The 21,391-nt window shown below is 46.7% G+C and overlaps 1 protein-coding gene across 1 annotated transcript; it reads left to right on the top strand.

Annotated features, from left to right (window-relative positions):
* Nucleotides 1–2,473: 2,473 nt before the first annotated feature.
* On the top strand, nt 2,474–19,125 carry TNFAIP3 (TNF alpha induced protein 3). The gene is made up of 9 exons (XM_064447184.1): nt 2,474–2,931; nt 6,263–6,575; nt 10,811–11,001; nt 11,226–11,373; nt 11,582–11,752; nt 12,509–12,689; nt 14,274–15,184; nt 16,547–16,779; nt 17,466–19,125. Exons 2-9 carry the CDS (start codon nt 6,263–6,265, stop codon nt 17,745–17,747), a joined length of 2,430 nt encoding a protein of 809 aa, XP_064303254.1. The 5' UTR covers nt 2,474–2,931; the 3' UTR covers nt 17,748–19,125.
* The last annotated feature ends 2,266 nt before the right edge of the window (nt 19,126–21,391 follow it).

Below are 21,391 nucleotides of genomic sequence, written 5' to 3'. Positions count from 1 at the left end.
TCATAAATGGTGGGATAAACTATGGGGTATAATTACAAGAAGTAGGAGTAAATCAGAAAAGAGGAATGTCTATTCAGACATTCTATAATTATTGATGTTGTTGATGTTTTTAATGTATTCCTGTATTACCCAGGAGATCCAGTTGACAAGACAGAACTTTATTTTGTGCTGTGCAAACTCAAATCAAGTAAATTCCTGCCATCCTGCTCAGACCTGTATGATAAAAATCAGCCTTAGCCACGTGCAATCAGCTTTCAGTTTATCGAGGCGTAAATAGTAATCATGAATATTCAGATGTGCTCAGCATTTAGAAAAACAAAAATAAGCTGTTGCCTTTTCAGGTTTTCCTGGCACTCAGCACCTCCCTCACAGGCTCACTTCTAATAACTGCAGAACTATTAATCTCCTTACTCACACTTATTTTCCTTTCCTTCTTCTTGTCAGTGAAAGTCAGAAGGGTCTAGGACCACTTGTTAAACTATTTGCTGCAGTTTCACATAGGAAGCAGGGTATAAGTCCCTACTTCCTACCTTAGCTCCTTGTTCCCACTACACGGTAAAACTCTCCATCACTTCACTCTGTAAAACTCACTGGGTGGCCGGGCTTCACATCACGTGAGAGAAATGGCTTGGGTAAAAATAAATATGGATATATAAATAGATGTTTTCTAACCAGATCACTTCAGTAATCCAGTACCTCAGCACACATAGTGGGTCAGGGAAAAAATGTCCAAGATGTTGAAGGAAATATATACTGGGTAAACCACGCCACAGATACTGCGTTCGTCGTGCAAGTAATCTCAGTCATCCCTCAGGCCATCAATCCTGAAGTGTGGAGCCTTCCTGCCCAGCTACTACTTTCCAAGGCAGCAGAGAGGTGAAGGGAAGGGAAGGGGAAGGGAAAAGGGAAAAGGGGAAAAAAAAAAAAGAAAGGAAAGGGAAAAAAAAGCTGTACTGGAAGAAAAAAAACCCACCCAAAAAATCACTCACAAAAATCTTTACAAGAAATCTCTGCAAGGAGAGGAGAAAAAAAAAAAACTTGGAAGGGATTATTCTTTTTCGAGGCACATCCCTGACTTCTTTATGAAGAAAGGCAGAGGAAGAAGGATAGCAGGTCATGCAGAGCCAGACGCAGGCCTGTAGACCCTGGGAAAGAGCAGCTGCCCCATAACCGGTGCATGTGACAGGAGCGCACGAGCCGAGTCTGCTGCTGCTGCTGGAGATGAGGCAAGAGCTCAAGGCTGAGCACTTCCAAAATCCACCTGTTCTCTGAAGGAGTCAAGATTTAAGACCTGATTTCAAGGTGTGGAGCAATCCTAGCTTCTCCCTGAGTCAGTGGGAGCGGCGGATGCTCAGGAGCAGGCAGGAGCTCAGCATCTGTGAGTCTAAGACGGCAAGAAAATTTGTTGCACTGCATTTCATTTCTGGGTGCCTTCAGGATGCAAGCCTGGGACGCAAGGAACTGCCTTTCCCCAGCATAAATCCCATCCATAAGTCATATTTACGGGTCTTTAAGTATTGTGTTTTATTCAGTGAGTTTTTCCATTGCACAGAATTTAGGACAGAGTTTAAAGAGGTGAATTGATTAGAATAATTAAATGTAAGGACTCCTACAAACTGCCGCGTGTGGCCAGGACTTTACAAACACAGGCACTGAGATCCTCCTGACTTGATAACTTTGGTCCAAAGTTCTGCCCCTTGTCTATGACAGCCCTACCTTCAGCAGCGCTGGATTAAAGCACATTAACATCTCCCACCTAAAATAACATCATATGGAGTTAGGGATTACATATCAGGCTACCCTCTAATTAAAGATATTAAGTCACTTTTGGTAACAAAGACAAAACTGTGAAGCAGATGCAACCTAAATGGGGGGGGGGGGGGGGGGGGGAACTACAAAAAAACAACCCAAAATTGTTTGGGTCTGAAAACAGTCTAGAAGAGCAATAGGTTCCAGCGGGCCGGGCTCCCTCTCTATCCCGCAGGGATGTCAGCTCTCGGGAGGGTGGGCACCCACACCCAGAGACAAGGGCTCCCGGGGAAGCCTGAGCCTCTTGCTGCTGCCACCGGTGCTCAGAGGGTGCCGGGGTGCTGCGGGGTGCTGCCCCGAGCTCTGCTCACGGCACGGCAGGGTAGCACCGGCTGCAGCTGCCGGTTCCCCAGCACAACCCCCCGGTGCCCGAGGGGACCTCTGACACCGCTGCGGCGCCGCCGGGGCGATGCCCTGCACGGGGGGGTCACAGAGCTGCTCCGGCCTCAGCCACTCGGGCCGGGGGCTGCCCTCCCCCGCGCCGGGGCGGCCCGCCGAGCACCGGGCCGGCACGGCTGCGGAGCGAGGCCTGCGGGACGGGCACCCCTCCCGGGGTGGGGGGGGAAAGCGGACGAAGGGGCCTGTGGCGCCGCCACCCCGGCTCCCGAGGCGCCCGGCGGCGCGACAGGCCGGGCGGAGGCAGGGGCGGCGGCGGCGGCGGCGGCGGCGCGGCGGGGCCCGGGAGCGCGGCGGCGCCCCCTGGCGGCGGCGGGTGGGCGGCGGCCGCGGTTGTCACATGTCGGAAAGTCCCTGGCGCTGCCGGTGGAAATCCCCGGTGGGGTTTTTTTTTGTTGTGTGTGTTTTTTTTTTTTCTTTTCTGGCTTTTTTTTTTTTTTTTTTTTTTTTTGCCGCCCGGGCGCTGAAACAGAAAGGGGAAAAAACAAAAAAAAAAACAACAAAAAAAAAAACAACGAAGAGGCTGGGCTCAGCCCTTCATTCCGCGGCGGCGGCGGCGGCGGCAGCAGCTCCGGCGGGGAGGGGGCGGCGGCGGCGGAGCGAAGGGAGACCCGGCTCGGCGAGGGTTGATGGCCCCCGAGCTCGGCTGCGTCCTACCGCCCCGGCCCCGCTGCTGAGCAGGAGTGCCCGGTGGATCGCCCGGAGGGGGAGCCCGCCGGCGGAGAGGTGAGGGTGAGGGTGAGGGTGAGCGCCGCGCCGGCCGCGGGGAGGGGACGGGAGGGGAGGCGGGCGCGGCGGGGCACGGCGGAGCCCCGAACAGGCTTCATCTCCCCCCTCCCGCTTGCGGGAGGGAGCATCGGGGCACCCGGCGGGTTCGGCCGCGGTGCTGGGTCGCTTCCCACCCGGCCGCCGAGCGCGGGGTGAGGCGGGGGCTGTGCCGTGGTTCCCGGTTCGCCTCGGGCACCGTGGGGCGGGCGGCGGAGTCGTGCCCTCTGCCGAGCGGCTCGGCGGGAGCCCGGCCCCCGGCGGGGCTCGGCGGGAGCCCGGCGGCACCTGCGGGGTCTGCGGGGCTTGCCCTCGGCGCTTGCCGCTGCCGGAGACGCTGTCTGCTTCGAGCTCGCTGCCCAGCACGGCTGCAGGTGGCAACGGCGGGGGTCGTGCCCGCCCTGCGTACGCTCGCCGCCCGCAGAGCAGCCCGACGGGGAGCTAAGCCGCGTAAACCAGTCCCGGGGTAGAGAAAACACCCCTCGATCCGCATCTTCTTCCTTGGTGAGGAGTGATAACGTGCTTAGTTCTGTACCGAGCGCTCAGACAAAGACCCGGGCGTAGAAATGCATGGGCGCTGACGGCGTATGGGGCGTGTTTAGTTTAGTGTTGTCTTGTCACTTTACGGAAAAGAGTTTATTATTGCCCTTTTTCAGACAGGGGACAGAAAAGTAAACTAACTTTCTGAAGTCACTGGCAGGTCTCCGGACAGTATTCCGCTTTCCCGAGCCCTGCATCCTCAGTGTTACATGTTCAGGAAGGATGCTGCCTCAGGTCGCTATTTAATCATTGTTTACAGCTGTTCTTTTCTGAGAATTCATAGTCGTTGCATGTCAGAAGGTTAAAGCAGTACAGCATATAGTAAAGCACAGTACAGTATAAGCGAATGTAATTGTAGCTGAGCTTTCTGTTCTTTAAATCTCTAGCTTAGGTGGCTATTGAGTTCTGTTTGTTTCATCACATTGTTTTTGAAAATAAGCGTTGCTCAGCTTTTGCCTTGATTGACATTTAGTGACCATAAATAGCGTAGACAGTAATTTCCATGTGCGGAGGGGAAAATATGTCTGTAGAATATAATATTGAATAAAATAGTTTCAGTGAATGCTTCTGTAAACCGAGTACTTTTTGTTGCTTAAAGCTGGAAATAACCATTTCAAAGGTCCATGCCGGTAGCTCTTAATCATGTGATTAGTCTTTATTCATGTAAAAAAAACCCATTGGCTCAATGGCTGTACTTACATAAGTAAGGAATTCAGTACTTTGGTCATCTCGGAGCAAAGTATAGCTGTGGTTATTAAACAGATTAATAAGGGGTTGCTTATATTTCATTTCTTAAATCGTCCATGCATTTAAATATAGAATTACAGAAATAACGTGGAAAACTATATTGGTGGGGGGGAGTGGATAAGAAAATGTGTTATTTCCATTTTAAGGCTGTATGTTGTTGGGGGTTGATAAGAACATGCCATCTTTATTAGCTAAAGGAAAGCTTTTCTGTGTGTTGCAAGGTCTGACAGCTCTGAGCCCTGTCCCTAGTGCTCTTACAGGAGCAGTGGAAACACTGTGTGAATGACATTGCCTGGACTGAGCAGAAAGGACTTTGCAGCATCTCTTGTTTCACCTGCCTCTGTTTAGGGCTTGACAGGATGTCCACTGAGGCTCTCCATCAGCTGGTTCTCAGAGAGGTTATGGAGGGCAGCTTTTGGCAGCAGGGCTTTTAAGTCCCCTCTTACCCTGGCAGGGTCCTTTCCAGCGCTCCAGCTGGGTGGCTGGACGTCGCTGTCGCCAATGGAAGTGTCTGGGTGAAGAGGAGAGAGCATCTGGTTCCCTGTGGGGAAGGATGTGCTTAAATCCTTCTGTGCAAGAGGGGTCTTCTGCCTCCACAGACCTGGGAGTCCCTTCCTGGTTGGTCTGTCAGGTTGTGGTCCTTCTCCTTCTCTCTCTGGCCCTCCAGACTCCCATCTCTGTGAGAAAACTTCCTAATAGTTGCATAAACCAGTTTTCAGTTGCTTCTTGTCTCCCTGGACTTGGCAAGCTATATATCCAGACCTTGTTGTATACTTATGGCTTGATATTTGCCACTAGATTCATAACCACAATGATGGACTCTCCTAACGTGACCAGCTGTAGTCTAAACATGTTAGGCAAGCATACTTTTATTTGTCTCAATAGAAATTTTGCTTTGTTTTTAAACAGAGCAGTAATGTACATGGACAGCATGGAGAGTCTCTCAATGTAAAAATAGGTTGTTGGTGGTGTTACTGTAGTGCACGGGATTTGTGAGGGATGTGGTGCCTATGTTTGGCTCTAGCTAGCCACAAAGTTAGTGTGCTCTGAATAAGTATTTCAGAGAGTACAGACAGTCTGAGGTTATGGGGTTTTTTTTTGTTCTTCCTGCTGTAGCCCATGAGACCAGAGGTACTGAAGAAAGGGATGCAGGGCAGCAAACATTACATGTCCCACTGTGGAAAAATATTGGGGTTTTTGAGCCAAGTGGAAATGCTTTTTCAGCTGTGTTGACTTACCGCTGAGTAATAGCAGCACCGCAGTCTGCACCCCCACATGCGGCACAAGCACCTCTGTGCAGTACCTCTACTGCTCACAAAATAAAAGGAGCCTCAGGAAGAGTAACATAAGTCTGTCCTTGAGTACTTGCTCTGCTACAAATTCCTCACTTGCTTTCTTCGGCCACCGTAAGTATGGGACAGATGCTAGTATGGCGTGTAATTCTTGGGGCTCTTTCTGTACTGTACCAAGCATCACTTCTCAGAATGTATGGGCTGCAGAAATCTGAAATGGTCATTATCTGCTTCTTTTGGCATGTCATCAAAACAAGAGCTTGAAACGTGCTGAAAGTTCAGCAAGTTCATATGGGATTACTGTGCAATTATCAATTAGTCGAGTTTCTAGGATAATTTTCCCTTCCCTTGATCTTGCCTCCTTTTATCCTTACTTTGATTTAAATGCCTTTTTTTTTTTCTTGGAACGATGATGCAATTTCCTTAGTTATGAATAAATTCTCTGTAATATCTCAGTAAGTGATAGCAGTAGATGATTGGAATAAGCTGGTCAGTGTCTGTATCTGAATAATGCAGAGAGGCTGATGGATATGAGCTTTAAAAACCATCATGTACATAAGGCTCAGTGGAATGCATCTACTCCGTGCTCATTTTAGGCAAAACCGCAGCCAGAATCCCGCCTCTGAAAGTGCCTTCTCAATCTCTGCAGAAGTGTTAGTGCTGTGATGCAAAAACACTTAGCATGCCAATAAAATGATCCTTTTTCATTTCAGATGTCTTCTAGAAACATGGCTGGCCAACACATCCTTCCTCAAGCTTTGTATCAGAGCAATATGCTGAAAGCCATGAAGATTAGAGAGAGGACACCTGAAGATCTGGTCAAACCCCCCAGTGGAATAATTCATCACTTCAGGACTATGCACAGATACACCATAGAAATGTTCAGAATGTGCCAGTTTTGTCCTCAGTTCCGGGAAACACTTCAGAAGGCCCTGACTGACCAGGCCACCCAGACTTCGCTGGAGCGCCAGAGGAAACTCAACTGGTGCATGGAAGTTCGGAGACTTGTCCCTTTGAAGACTAATGGTAAGTTATGAGCAGGTCTTTGCACTTGCGTTAAGATGGGTAATATGAATGTAGCACCTTTATTAACAACATCTGAGTTCACGCTACTGACCCAGGGGCACACGGCTTTAAAAAAGTGGTGCCTTTTAATGTTTGTTTTGTAAACTAAAATTCTTTCCACATGATGTACTGTCCTGAGGCTGTAGCAGTCCCCCGCCCATATCATGGTATCATGAACAGCCTGAAAATTTCACAGCTATTTTGATAGTATCAGTAACTGTGGCACGTCAAAGTAAAATACCAGGCTGGAGCCTTGACTTGGAACCCGTCGCCTTTCTGTGAATCCAACTCTGCTATGTGTTGGCCGCCTCATCGGAAGTGCCGAACGGCCCTTAATGCCAGGCGAAAGGAGATTTTAGATGCTTTCAGTGACAGGGATGCATTCCCGTATATATATAGCAGAAGTTAGTATCCTACCATAAGCCCCGCTGTTGTAGCTGGCAGGCAAGGTTCACTTGCTGATCCAGCTTTAAGAGCAGTGCCAGCAGGAGCATCCTGCACGTGGAGTCTCTGGGAACCTGACCTCGCTGGCCCTGGAGTCAGCGCCTGGCACCCAGCCGGCTGCCTCATCCTCAGCTATCTGCTGGGGTTTGCCAGCTCTTGCCCTCCCTCAGGGCTCACCAGTAACTCCCATGTGTGTGAATGACAGCCATCTTTGTGCAATGCAAAGTTCGCAGTGCCCTTTGCTTTCGAGGGTCAGTGCTGGGTTTAGGACTTGGCTTTTGAGTTACTTTGTGTGTATTGAATCAAGTGCTGTAAATTAAAAGGTACAGCAGTAGTGCAAAGAATTCCTGAACAGGGTACATGTGTCCACAGCCTTGAGCAGGAAACTTTTGCACATGACTGTAAGAGTTGCTGGGCATTTCACATCCAGTGGAGGAAAGATTTGCTAATGGCTATGACTTACGGTCACATAGCTGCAAACTTGGACTCAGGATTCCCTACGGTACAGATTGCCCCAAATCAGGAAGGTAGACTGGGACAGTGAGGACTCCAAGAACATGGAAAATACAAATTCTTTGCTCAAGGAGCAGAAGACACTGGTTATAGAAACACGGGGTGTGGTGGACCCGCAGCCTCACTGAAGTCCTTCCGTTACGTTCTGTGGATGATGCTTTTCATATCTGTTTATATACACATTGCCCTTATCTTCCTAGTCCACATTCTTCCTATCCCACTTTCTGCCATACTTCTCAGCCTGACTGCACATGGCTGTGTTGTGCAAAGCCATAAAAACAGAAACACCATGTAGATATCCCTGCCGTGACCTTGAAGGGCTTGATCCCAATGTGTGTCTGTGTAACTGTCTGAAGGGCACTGACCTTTGGGTGGGCTTTTTACAGGTGTAAAATTCTCATGACTGTAATTAGGCTGTGCACGGAGATCATGCAGTTTTTAACTTCCAAAAGGACTGGAGTTGCAGCTAGGGCAGACAGCACTTTGCAGGTACTAGGAAGGTAACACCTCTCCAAGTGTTGCGTCTTCAAAACTTCTGCCCCGGAGATACGCTCTAAGAGATTTACTAGGAAAATGGACAACGTGTGTGATTTTTGCCCAGGGCAAAGAGCGATGGTTTTGGAATCCCCCGTCTCTTGTTAATAGAGTCCTGCAGGGGTTAACACTGCCTGGACAGGCCCTCGTTGCTGACAACGCTGTATTCAGTAAATGTGACCTCTTGTGTTTTCTCATGACTGTCGGCCAGCGTTAAATGGGATCAGTTTGCGGACTGGTGACTTGGATCCCATCTGCAAGCAGGCATACCAATATACAAGGTGCTGAAATATTAGGGCAGGTTGAGGGAAGGCAAAGCAAGGGCTCAGTTTTTGGTCCCCCGTAGCCCGCACAGCCAATGAACTTGGCTTCAGATCACTGCTTTGGGGTCATTAAGTACATGTGTAGAAGGAGTAGCTTTGGGAACTTGTGGTTTATGCAAAGTAGTCGCAGCAAGGGACCTTTGCAGGAGAGAGAAGGTAGACTGGACTGAAGGAGGGGATCCCTGAAAGAGGGGACAGAAGCCTTCAGAAACCCTGCATTATCCCAGAAAATAAGATGGGGGGGTGGGGCGGTCCTCCCATGTGGCATGAAAAATACTTTTAAAAGCATTTAGCTGCTCAACCCTGTAGATGTGGGAAGAATATACTATTTCTTTCAGTCGGTGGGCTTTCTTCAGAAAATTCTGGGTTTTTTTCTAATGTATGTTTTAATTGTTGAAAATAGAGAAAGTATTTCCTACGGGATCTTTCGATATATATTTTAACTAAAACGTACATGAGTTTGTGGAGGGATGTTTTTGGTTTTTATAATTAAAAAAAGCCCTTTTGTATCACCACACATTTCTTTGCAGACATGTGAATGGAGGATAGGAGAGCAGTAGGAGGTATAAAAATTGAAACTGTATTTTTTTTTTTAAATAAAAATTAAAAATTCCAGCATCTATTGGCTGTAGAGATTTCACTTGTATAATGAATCGGCATTCATTCCAGCTCACCCAGCCACACCCCCCGGGAAAGTCCGAGGGAGGCTTCCCTGCTCAGCCCTGCACTCCGCAGAACAAAAAGTACAACTGTTGCTCAATTGCTAGTCAAACGGTGTGGGGGAATTCCAAGTGCTGTGTAAGGAATTTTGGGCAGTGCTTCTCAATAAAGAACTGAAAGTGAGCTCTCAGAGAGAAAGAGGGAAAAAAAAAAATCTTATCTTTGCTCTAGATTTTGCAAAGGGAAAATTTTAACGGGATTAATATGTCATCTTTCTTGGTCAGAAGGAAACACAGTCAGTTTTTCTGTCTTATATATTCTACCCTGATTTTAGAGCTCAAGCAAGCAGCCTGCAGACTTGAAGTAAGCTTTACTAGACAGCATTCGGAGACCAGTATGCAGCTGCAGGAACCTAATATGCACTGAGTCCATAGCAATTTATGAAGTATTAAGTAGATTTCAAATTACATCTTTTTTTCAGGTTCTGGGGTCTGTTGTATGTTTTCCTCTGCAGTTTCATGGAAAAAGTAGTAAAAGTGTTCACAAATGGTGGTGTACTTGAGCTCATAAGGCATGTGGCAACCTAGGTTTAAGTCTTTTGTGGATGTGCTTTGGGTGAGGTTTTTGCCACATGAGAAAAATTTGGTAGCTTTACCATGGCTGATGTTCTCAATTCCAAGGAAATTGCTATGGTTTCTTAGTATTCAGTGAATCTGTTTACCACCATAGTAAACACCAGACCTAGTTCTGAATCTGAGGATATGACAGTAATGATTCTTGACGTCTCTCTTTCAAGGGAGATATTCTCTTTTGAAGAAGATGGGTAGAGATAGAATTTGAAACCTAGCCATAGGCATACTTTGTCACACCTTTTAATTAAGTTAGTTAACTCCTCTGGTTCTCAGTTTCCTCCCCTCTGAAATTGCAGAACATCGCTTTTCTTCCTACTTGTAAAGAGGACTTTTCAATGCAAACAGTGTGTCTAAACGAAAATTGAATCATTACGGTTTTCATTTATTTAGTTTTAGTTTTGCATTTTAGAAAAACAAGCCTCTAAATAAAACTTTTAACAGCACAGCATACTGTCAGTTCCAAGCAGAAGGCAAGAGGTGTTCCTACAATTGCTTCACATAAATCACCTACTCTTCCCTTTCTGTCTCTTTTATTACAACTCCTCCATCAAGCACAGCCAAGTGCCAAGCCTTTCAATGCAGTGCTCGTCAGGGGATGTGAGGCTTGGTGTTACTATAGTATTTTCGTAGTGGTTTCCATTATCTCTACCCTGTGCCGTCAGGTGTATATTTGTATAAACACTGATGAGAGAGATTTACACATTCTTTTGTAATTTAAAGTTGACTTTGTTGTGTTTTAAAAGCTATTTCAACTGTGTTTGACACTTGCAGTTGACCCCAAAATGTAGTTCATGATATCAGTCAAAGTTAAGTAAGATAGATCAGGGACAGGCTTCCCACCATGGCTGAATGACAGCTTAACACCGACCGGGGAAGGGAGAAAACCAGCAGAGAAGGGACTTTCTTCCTTTCTGTCTCTGAGCAGAGAGCTCGTAGCCATGGTTGTCTTGTTAAAACCCTCCTGTCCAAGGCTCAGAGAGAAGTGCACCGGGAATATGGATATGCGCAGTGTAATTCTACATCCCATGCACTTCTGGGGTTTTATTTAAGAAGCAATTTAAAAATAACGTACTCTTTCTGTTTTTTGCAGGTGATGGAAATTGCCTCATGCATGCTGCGTCACAGTACATGTGGGGTATTGAAGATATCGACCTTGTCTTAAGAAAAACATTGTTTAGTGCACTCAGGGAGATTGATACACGGAACTTCAAGCTCCGCTGGCAGCGGGAGGCTGTTAAATCCCAGGAGTTTGTAGAAACGGGACTCCACTATGACACCCGGGTAAGGTGGCCTGAGAGTCACGCTGTTTTCTGAGTGCTCCTCAGCACTGCCATGCTGATTTCATTTGCTTTTTGGCTTCACGGATTCCGCCATTAGTGGAGAACAGAAATTGTCTTCCTTTGGAGGAAACGGGAAAATATGATTATTTTGAGCACTGTTGTGCTGCAGTTGGTTCCTGACCTCTGTGTCTTTGAACCGTTGCTGATGGATGTTTCTTTCCTCAGAACTGGGATGAGGAGTGGGAATACCTCATTGAAATGACCTCCCCAGAAACATCTGGGGCTCAAAACAGGCTTCCATATAATGCACTGGAAGAAATCCACATCTTCATCCTTGCTAACATCCTCAGAAGGCCAGTCATTGTCCTTGCAGGTGAGTTACGCAGACAGTCATCTCACCGTGTTACTCGGTGCTGTGTTAGCAATCTTGTTTCGATACTTATTGTTGTCAGGTAGATGCATTTCCAAACAGGCCTTTTCAGCAATTGTTCTAAAACACCTAGAATATGTTTTCTCGTGCCTGTAGCACATACTTATTTGTGTTTATTTATGGGATTTTTTTTTCTTCCTTCTTTATGCAGATAAAGTGGTGAGAAGTTTAGAGTCAGGCTCCAGTTTTGCTCCTCTGAACGTTGGTGGTATTTACTTACCTCTCCTTTGGCCAGCTGAAGAATGCTACAGATACCCAATTGTGCTCGGCTATGACAATATGCATTTTACACCACTAGTGACCCTGAAGGACAGCGGGCCAGGTATTTTTCAAGTACCTTGTTTGCTATTTATGTAGCTGCTTCAATATCATCATTCTGATAAAGCATTTAAAATATAATCTGGTTTAGATTTGCTTTTCAAAAGATAAAATAAATGTAAAAGATTCCTTTGGAATATGTGCTTAAAATGTGAGCAGAAACAGTTTTGACTGTAAATCTCAATAGAAACAAAAGGTTGTCTTCAAAATGCCGGTTGAAAGTAGAGTACAACTGACCAACTTGCAGGCTGGGATCAGTCAAAGGGTGGCCTCTGCTTCACTGTATTGTGGCCTCCTTTCCATGCAGCATCATAAGAGAAGAAGCTTTGAAGGACATGGTTGCACAGCACTGTGCCACTGCCTGGCAGGGTTAATGAGGTATACGTTTTGCCAGTTTTAATGCATCTCTTCTGAATGGATAGCAGTCCTCTAGGTTCAGGTTAGGATATCATCCTGTGGAAGGGCATAACAAACTAACAAACAATGCTGCCCACACTAAGAAGAAAATCACTATGGGGACATGAAAACTCCTGTGGGATGGGGCTAGGTTTGTGGTGCAGACCTGTCTGCATCCTCCCCTGGTGGCACTGTTTAGGAACCAGTTGCTCTGGCCAGCCGTTCTCCTCTCTCTCCAAAATTCAGCACCAGTGGTGACATCAGTCACACAAGACATCTTTGTGTGTTGCATCGTGTGGTTACTCCCACCTGGTAAAATATATATACATATATATATATGCTAACCCATCTTGTTTCCCCACAGAAATCCGGGCTGTCCCTCTGGTGACGAGTGAACGAGGCAGATTTGAGGACTTGAGTGTGCACTTTCTGACAGAGGCAGAGGAGAGGGAGAAAGAGCAGCTGCTAAAAGACTACTTGATAGTGATAGAAATTCCAGTGCAAGGCTGGGATCATGGTACAACTCATCTAATTAATGCTGCAAAGTGAGTGTCGCTCCTGTTTCCTCAAAGTTATCTTGTTTACAGTAGTGGGAGAAGCTGGGCAGCCCAGTGTGTTCCTTCGGTCCGTCCTTCCTTGTTCCTTTGGTCCGTCCTTCCTTGTTCCTTCGGTCCGTCCTTCCTTGTTCCTTCGGTCCGTCCTTCCTTGTTCCTTCGGTCCGTCCTTCCTTCCTTCCTTCTTTCCTTCCATGGTAGCACACCTGTTTACCCTCTGCAATATGAAACCAGGGCATTAGGGCTGACATGCTTTGAAGTGGTATGAGGTTGAGCCAGTCTCAAATTTAAAGGCAAAAATGTCATTAGCCTCAGCAGACTGAAACTAATATTTCAGAAGAGTAAACCCAATAGATTAGTTTCACTGACTTTTAGGTTACACAACAGGGTGGCTGAAAAGTGGTTAAACCCAGGAACTAGTTAGACCAAACTTATGCGCTTTACGTAAGGGCACATTGCATAAAGGGCAGTTGGCGTAATTTTGGCTGCCCTAGGGAAAGTACTTGGTGGTATGTTCTTAACGCAGATGCCACGACACCCTGGGCTGTTGCAGTGCGGCAGTAGGCGTGAAGCTATGGCCAGTGGAGGAACCGGTGTCTGCACTCATCCCCCTGATGGTTGAGCATCAGTAACATGTAGGGGGCAGCTGGTGGCACCCATCGGCTTCTTGTGTTTAGGGGATGCTGGCAGCAGTGTCCATCCACCCAGCCCCTTCACAAACGTGGGAGGGAAGCAACTACCTGTATCCTCTGTCTTTGCTTCCATTACCACACAGGGAGGTATCTTCATGGGGTTGGGTTGTTCTGGTTTAGGAGCCTTGAAAATTGAAATCCTTCTACTGAAAGGATATATGCATACGTAAAGAGTAGCAGCTGAGATTCCCTAGTCCCACTGCATGGGTGTGTTCCTGGTGTTACCAGTAATGCTAGCTCCTCATCCTACCAACTGTGGCATGGTGAAGCTCCGGTGCGGGGTTGTCCCTGCATTCTGGGGCAGAATATGGATGGTGTGATGGATGCTAGCATTACACACACTGCACTGAAGCCCTGTAGTTTGTTTGAAGAATTCCACTGGTAGATACAGACCCAACAGGGCAAAAGCAGGAGAAGATTTCATGATCTGCTGTCATGACATGCTGAGCCCGCTGTAGGAAAGCCTTGTTCTTAGTGTGGGCTGGTGAAGAGAGGGGTCTTCTCCTCCTCCGCTCAGCTGAGCACTAGCCTTCAGAGGACTTCAGGATTTGGGGGACTTTTCGCTTCTGAGAGATTATCCATATTCTTCATGCAAACAGCTACCAGACGGAAAACCCTCACCTAGAAAATCCTTTTAATACTTCTGTTTAACATTGTGTCAGACCATTTCTTTAGATGTGAAAGTATCCATTTGACATCACTGAACACCTGCTTTTAAAATTATTTCCATTTACAGCAACAGTTCAACATCCTGGATCTTCTAGCTGAGTAATATGGATGTGCATTAAATCTACATTTCCTTCCCACATTGCTTCTGTTTGCCTCCACCCCAACCCTCTGCCCTTTTAAACCACTGATGCATCTTTTTTTTTTTGGCTGTCAGGTTAGATGAAGGCAACCTACCCAAAGAAATAAATCTCGTGGAAGATTACTTTCAGCTGGTACAGCATGAGTACAAGAAGTGGCAGGAGAACACTGAACCTCCTAGAAGAGAGACCTGCTCCAGGAACAGACAGGAATTGTCTTTTTCCCAGCTCTCCCTCTTACAGATGAAATGTGAAACACCAAATTGCCCTTTCTACATGTCTGTGAACACCCAGCCCTACTGCCATGAATGCTCTGAGCGGAGGTCCCAGGGAAGCAAAGGAAGAAAGCAGACCTCCAAAGCAGCACCCGAGAAACTGAAGGCAGCTGGGTCAGGCTCATCCCGTGGGGACGTTTGTGAACCTGGGGCATGGACGTGTGAAGGGCCTGTAACAGGGCCTCGCTCCGCACCTCCAACTGCTCCAAGCCTTTTCCTATACAGCGAGACCACGGCCATGAAATGCAGGACACCAGACTGCCCCTTTACGTTGAATGTGCAACACAATGGGCTTTGTGAACGCTGCTACAACTCCAGACAGCTTGGTCCTTGCAATAACTTGGATGACCGGAGACATTTAGACTATGCGACGTGCAAGATGTGCCGTCAGAAGGCCAACAGGACCTTCAATGGCATATGTAGCACTTGCTTCAAAAGGTCTACAGAGCGCTCCTCAAATGGCAGCCCTGCTTTCCTGCCCACATGCCACCAGAGATCGACATCTGACCCATCCCAGATCTCACAGAGCCTCCTCCAGCATTCCTGCCATCAGGCCCCCAACAGCTGCAGCGAGGAGCCCCCGCCACCAGTGCTGCCTCCTGAGGAGAAGAAGGGAGGTAACCTCTGCAGGAAATCTGGCTGCAAGTTTTTTGGGACAGCGCAGAATGAGGGCTTTTGCACGCTGTGTTTCTTTGAGTACAGGGAAAACCATGGTAAGTGGAGATGGGGTGAGCTTTGGCACACTTTGGCTGCAGATTGGCCTCCTTGAGCTGTGAAGCTCTGCGTGTACTGGGTGCTAAAAGGGCAGGGGGTGACAGAAACGGTGTGGAGCAGAAGCAGCAGTCTAAGGAGAAGGTGTTTTTTTGGCTGATATTATCCCGTAAAGGGGCATGCTATGTAAGTGTGGGAAATCTGTGAAATCTCTTGTAAAAATTCCCATCAGCTTTCATGGAAGCAAAACTAGCTCAAGAGGGGGTGGGCTTGATCCCTCCCCACCTTCAACTGCAGTCATGGTTTGGTATGAATTTTCTTCACAGCTAGACAAGTTGTAGGAGTAGGTGAGGGATGCTTCTGAGAACCAGTTATGTTAGTAAGGCTTTTAAAAACCTTGGGATGAATTTGAAGACCTGCATTCATTCTGGAGGTAACAGGTATAACGCTCTGGCGTAACTACCAAAGTCACCTTGATAAGCAGAGCAAGTAGAAGTTGGCTGTAGATAATGTGCTTGCATTTTGGAGTAACTTAGGAGTGTATTGTTACAATCTACCTTGAAATCTTTCTTGGTATTATCATGTGCATGTGCGCACATGTGTGCATGTGTGTTTAAAGGCAGGCCTTCAACAAGGCAATAGTCTGTGATTAAATCATAGCATGAAATCTTTGTCTTTCATGCTACTGTTCTGTTACGCAGGCAAAGAGCCATTGGGTATAAAGAGTGAAAGGCACATGTGAGAGAGAATTATTGCTTATCTCTTAAGACTGTTTCATTGCTGACAAGTGTGCCAATGCTGCGCTTTCCACATACTTTCAAATTAAGGAACTTCTATGCCAGCTTGCAATAGCTTATTTTCCAGCATTGTTCACAATGAATTTTTTTTCCTTCTGGTTGTAGAATATATAAGATTGCTTCATGAGACTAAAGAGCGTATAGCACTTTTTCCCATTAAGCTCTGTGCAGCTGTACTTCCATTGCATACATGTTGCACCTGAAATGGGGGAGTCCGAGAGGGAAGTGTTGGGGTAGATTACAGATGACATGTTGAAGCCAAAGGTGAAATTCCCCTTGACTTCAATGGGATTTAGTTTTCCCACCGAGGGCAAGTTTTTCCCAAATCAGCTGTTTCAACAACTTCTGATATGAAAATCACACTGTATTAGCTCCCTTATTTATATAACATGGAGGAAAGTGCGTCAACTGAGAGGTCTTAGGATTGTCCAAAGCCCATGTCTGAGGCTACTAGATTTTTTATTTTTTATTTTTTATTTTTAAACTGGGAGGCTTTTCATAGTTGCTTTGGGACATCAGATCTATTGGGCACATTCAAACTCCTCTTGTCCTTACTTTGTATTATAGGCAGCACTTCGCTACACCACCAGAGGAGATCTCAGAGGAAGTCCTTGGCAGCAGGTCAGCCGGGGACCTCCGCTGCCGCCTTCCGTAACACAGTGTCCTGCCAGCGGCGCGACTGCGGCACCCTGGGCAGCACGATGCTCGAAGGGTACTGCCAGAACTGCTTCATTAAAGCCCAGAACCAGAGATTTCAGGAAGCCAGGAGGACAGAAGAACAGCTGGTGAGACAGCCAGAAGTAAGCACAAACTTCTCAAAATCTTCCTCCTGTTGAGCACTGCACATTTTTGTCTTGTGTGAACAACTCAGGATGCGCACTAGAAAATCCTCAAATGACTGCATCCTAAGTATCATGGAAAGACAAGTGTAGAGTAGCTTATGTTTTTCCTGCTGCAACTGAGCAGCACTCCTAAAAGTCATTCTCAGTTTAAGGTTATCATGGCTGTGTTCAGTTTTACCTCAGCTGGGATTTTGCCGGCAATTTCAGTGGAAGCAATTGGACCAACAGTTGGTCGTTTGCTGATGAGGGAGAGATTTTCATTCTTACCCTTAGAGCCATGCAACTGCATTGAAGAATTTAGTCCACTTCATGTTACCTTTTTCATTGAGACCATAACAGATTTTCTTTGTTCCAGGTTTTGGGGTGGTTGGGTTTTTTTGTTTTGTTTGTTTTAACTCTCAATCCTAAAAGGGCCATCAAAGATAAAAAAAACCTTTTTTTTTTTTTTCCTAAGAAGTAATAGAATTTGTTATTTTCTTTGGGAAAGCCCAACACGGCTCTTACTATTGTACTTCTCAAAAGAAGCATGTCTGCAGCAGCCCCCAGTGGTTACCTACACGAACCATTAGCAGAGTTGAAAGTAAATGAAAAGCTGCTTGTGCTGCCGGCATGCCAACTGACAATGTGTTTTAATGTTTTTCAAGAGAACAGGACAGCACAGAGATTTGCAGCGAGCAGCATTGAGTAGCCAGAAGAGACAGTGTGCTGTGGCTTCATGTAGAAACAACCTGGCCTGCAGAAGTGATGACTTGTGCCAGGAGTGCCAGCGCCTTGGTCAGCTCACGCCGTCGGGGAGTGCCAGGGACCCAGCTGCAGAGGAGGCCCCAAAGCAACGCTGCCGAGCCCCTGCTTGTGATCACTATGGCAATGCCAAGTGCAACGGCTACTGCAATGAATGCTACCAGTTCAAACAGATTTATGGCTAGCAGAAGGGAGGAGTCGGTAAGGAAGAAGAAAGCGATACTGGCTACATCCTTCACTGAAACTGTGCTATGTCCAAAACACTTAACAGTCCTGGGAATGGGAGGACGGGGGGAAATACAAGCTGTTTGCTTGTGTTTGTGTTTATTCCCCAGAATGGGAATAAAAGTCTACTTCCTCTAAACACTGCATGCAGGGACTGCTGAGAAGGGCAGGCTGCCTTCTGCACAGAGCTGTCATTCGTGACTAAACTCCTACAATGTCATATTTAATTCTTGGACTTCCCAGGAGGAAGTGTGAAGCATCTGAATCCAAAGAACTTCCCAGTTCTGCTTCTTTGTCAATACCTCCCCTCCTCCCGGGCAAGGAGCCACAGCTATTGTTGGAGGTGCAGGAGCTCTTTGTGTTTGTGTACATCAGCCAGAGGCAGATATTTCCTCAGAGGGATCCCCCCGGACAGGCTGATGCAACTTGCAGTTGGTGTCTGAAGAAACTTGCTTTGGGTTTCCCGCATCTTTGCTGGTGTTCTACAGAGCTTGTCAAGGCAGGAGCTCCTGCTGGTGTTCGGGGTGTTAACAGCAAGCGGCTCCGTGTTTGCAGAGCCATCAGTAAACTGCAGCCAGAAACAAGTCCAGCAGTGCTCCGCTCCTTTAACGCACTTAACCTAACCAGCATTTAGATCCTTTCCCAAATCCCAAGACAGCTGGAACGACAGGTGATTACAGAAGCAACTTTCGTAAATGTATGCTTGTGATGGGAAAACTGAATCCTGCCATTGCCCACGTGTATGGAAGGAATTGCCTCCAACAGACAAAAGAACCCCGAAGCCGTTTGTCTTCGGCTTCAGTTCTGAAACTAGAGCAACTCTTCTCTTGCATTGTAACCATTGGCAATATGTGTGCTGCTGTTCATACTCTCCCTCCCCATTTCTGTCACACTTCTTCCTGTCATCCTTAATGTGGTTCTGGTTTTGTGCAAACAGCTTGGAGTTTGGTAACAGAGCGCTTTTGGGTTGAGATTTTACTCCTGGAGTTCATGCATCCACTTCTCAATCTGCAATACTTACTTTAGTGACCTTGCCTTTACCATTGTGCCTGGTACCTGCTTCTCTCTTCTCCTTTCACACCTTTTAAGTTTTTCAGCATCTGTTTTGCTGCTATGATTTTGGAGGTGATACCTCTTCTAAGTTGCTTCTCAAGCTTAGAATCTTTTTCTAGTTATTAAAAAACAGTTTTTAAACAGTAAAAAAACCCTTCTGACTTATTTCTGTTAAATTTTATATATTTTGTGAACCTTAATGTGAACATGTTTTATTAAAATATTTATATTCTTTCAAACAATGCAACTTGAAATTTGCACAGCTAGAATTTTTTTTACGTATATTTACTCTTGTGTTGAAAGTTACAAACTTAAATGTATGATTGAAAAACATTCTCTGATATAAAGAAATAAATTATTGAAGGATTGAATTTTCTATTTTATATTGATGAGACAGAGCACAGTTGAACATGGGACTTCCCCTGAAGAAAGCAATTCTGCTCAGGACCACCATTCAGAACGTTATCAAGTGCTCCCTGGTTCAGGTGATGTAGCCAAGTGCTTAAAGAGGTGATAACTTGCTGTAAGTCTCTGCATACTCCCACCTTTCATCATTGTCCTCTCACAAAGAGCTCTCAGTACCATGGGAGACCCATACCATCAGTGTGCATAAGGAGTTGGCTCCTGTGGGTGCAGAGTATCTTCAGTCCCCAGAACTATGTGTGTGTGAAAGTAAGGGATGGTCAGGACCAGGCTGCAAGAGAGGCCAAGCTTAGTCTGACTTGACTGCTTTCTTCATTCATCCATCCCTTATGCCAAGGATTCCCAATTGACGTTGCTTGAGTGCCATGCTGGGAGGTGGTGATGGCAGCACGGCATCCCCACCTCTGCCCAGCCATGCGTGCAGCCCTGAAGGCACAGGCCAGCCCTACCACCTCTCCTCACCACCGGCAGCAAGGAAGCTCCTCACCTTTTGGTCTTGGCATCTAGCTTGCTCAACAGCTCCTGAAAAGCAAGTTGCCAACTGCTACTTGAAAAAGTGCTTGAAAGTGGTGTTTTCTTCTCATCCCAAGATCAGCCTAACCCAGCCCCACTGCCAGGAGATTTCTGCACTGTAGTGCTCCCTCAGTGTGGCATGAGTATGCCTGTACCGGCAATCAGGTGTTTCAGATCCCTGCCTAGACTGGCAATACTGTATACCACCATGGCTTCTTGGTGTTGCCTGTGACCTGAAGGAAAAAAAATGAGTTGGTGCTGCAAGTGTCCCCGTGCAGCCATGAAAGAGGACCCTCTCCTTAGAGTCTGACCTCTCCAGATCAGCTGCTCTCTATGCTGGTTAACTTTTTTATCTCTTCCAGCTGTTCAGGAGCATACCTCAGCATATGCTTCAGTGCTGTCCCAACTGAACATCTAAATGGTTTAAGTTCCCAAGTACTTTTGCCACAGGTTAGCTAGTCCTTGTAATTCACTCAGCTCTCTAGCCCATGTTCATGGAAGCCTGGCCACCTTCCTCACACCCACTGCTCTCCTTACAGTTTAGCCCAGCTCCCTCTGGACTCATGCACCCCTCCTTTCAGAGCATACAACCTAGAAGTCAGCCTACTCCCCACAGAGCAGAGCCTGCTGGATCTACCAACCCCATCTATACACCATACTCCTCTGTTTCAAAATCTGACTCTCTGTTTACCCATACCCTCCTTCCCCTTTCTTTACAACTCGTGCAACTCACATGCCCACCCGATTCATCAAGCTTCTGCACCAGGCGGACACCTCAGTGCTGAAAGAGTGGGCAAAGACTGGGAGGGACCAGGAGATGGAGGCAGCCCACAGCATCCAGCCTCAGCAGCCATCAGCCCCTGCATGCTGAAAAGGCAGAGCCTCCATCGTGACACCTTCAGTGTCGGGTGGTTGGCTAACTCCAGTTGCTGTTAACTGCAACTTCTGCGCAGAGGAAGGATTCCAGATTAAATGCCCCAGATCCCACCGATCTTTCTCTGCTGCTTTTTGGGCCCATTACTCATAGCCCTAAAGTCACATGAGGCTTGTCTCATTCTGAAGCTCTTATGTAAATGAGTGCCCAGCCTGTCTCTTGTGATTTGCTTGTGTGGGAACATCAAAGCTAGTAGGGCCTTTTTTTTGAAGTACTCTGGTATTTCCCTAATGTCCTTAGGGGATTTTGACCCTCTGATGCTTTCTGCTCCTTGCCCAGACACCTCTTCAAGTTCATGTATTTTTTTCCTTCCTGTTCTGCAAGAGAGAACGTTTATTTGGATTGTCCCTTTTTGTGACTGCTCCTGGAAGTCTCTTTGCTAAGGCGAAATCTTTCATAGCCAGAGGTTCTTTTCTTAGTAGAAAGGCAAAACTAATATGGCTTAATGACTACTGGTATTGCACTGGAATTCCTTATAATACAGTGCAGGAAGGGATTGCTGCACAGGCTGTGCATACGTATTCATTTTGTTTGGGGAAGGGATACTTTGAGATAATTACAGTAATTCCTGACTGGGAAGGCAGATGATCTGAATATTATCTATGTTTCTGCATATCTCAGGGAGCTAACCACTATATTAATAGATAACGTGATAACTTACTAAATTTTTAGAGAGGAGAG

Source organism: Phalacrocorax carbo, chromosome 3 (genome assembly GCF_963921805.1).
Source record: "Phalacrocorax carbo chromosome 3, bPhaCar2.1, whole genome shotgun sequence".
Classification (NCBI taxonomy): Eukaryota; Metazoa; Chordata; class Aves; order Suliformes; family Phalacrocoracidae; genus Phalacrocorax; species Phalacrocorax carbo.
Note: the sequence above shows the minus strand (reverse complement) of the source record. Positions and strands in the feature narration are given on the sequence as shown.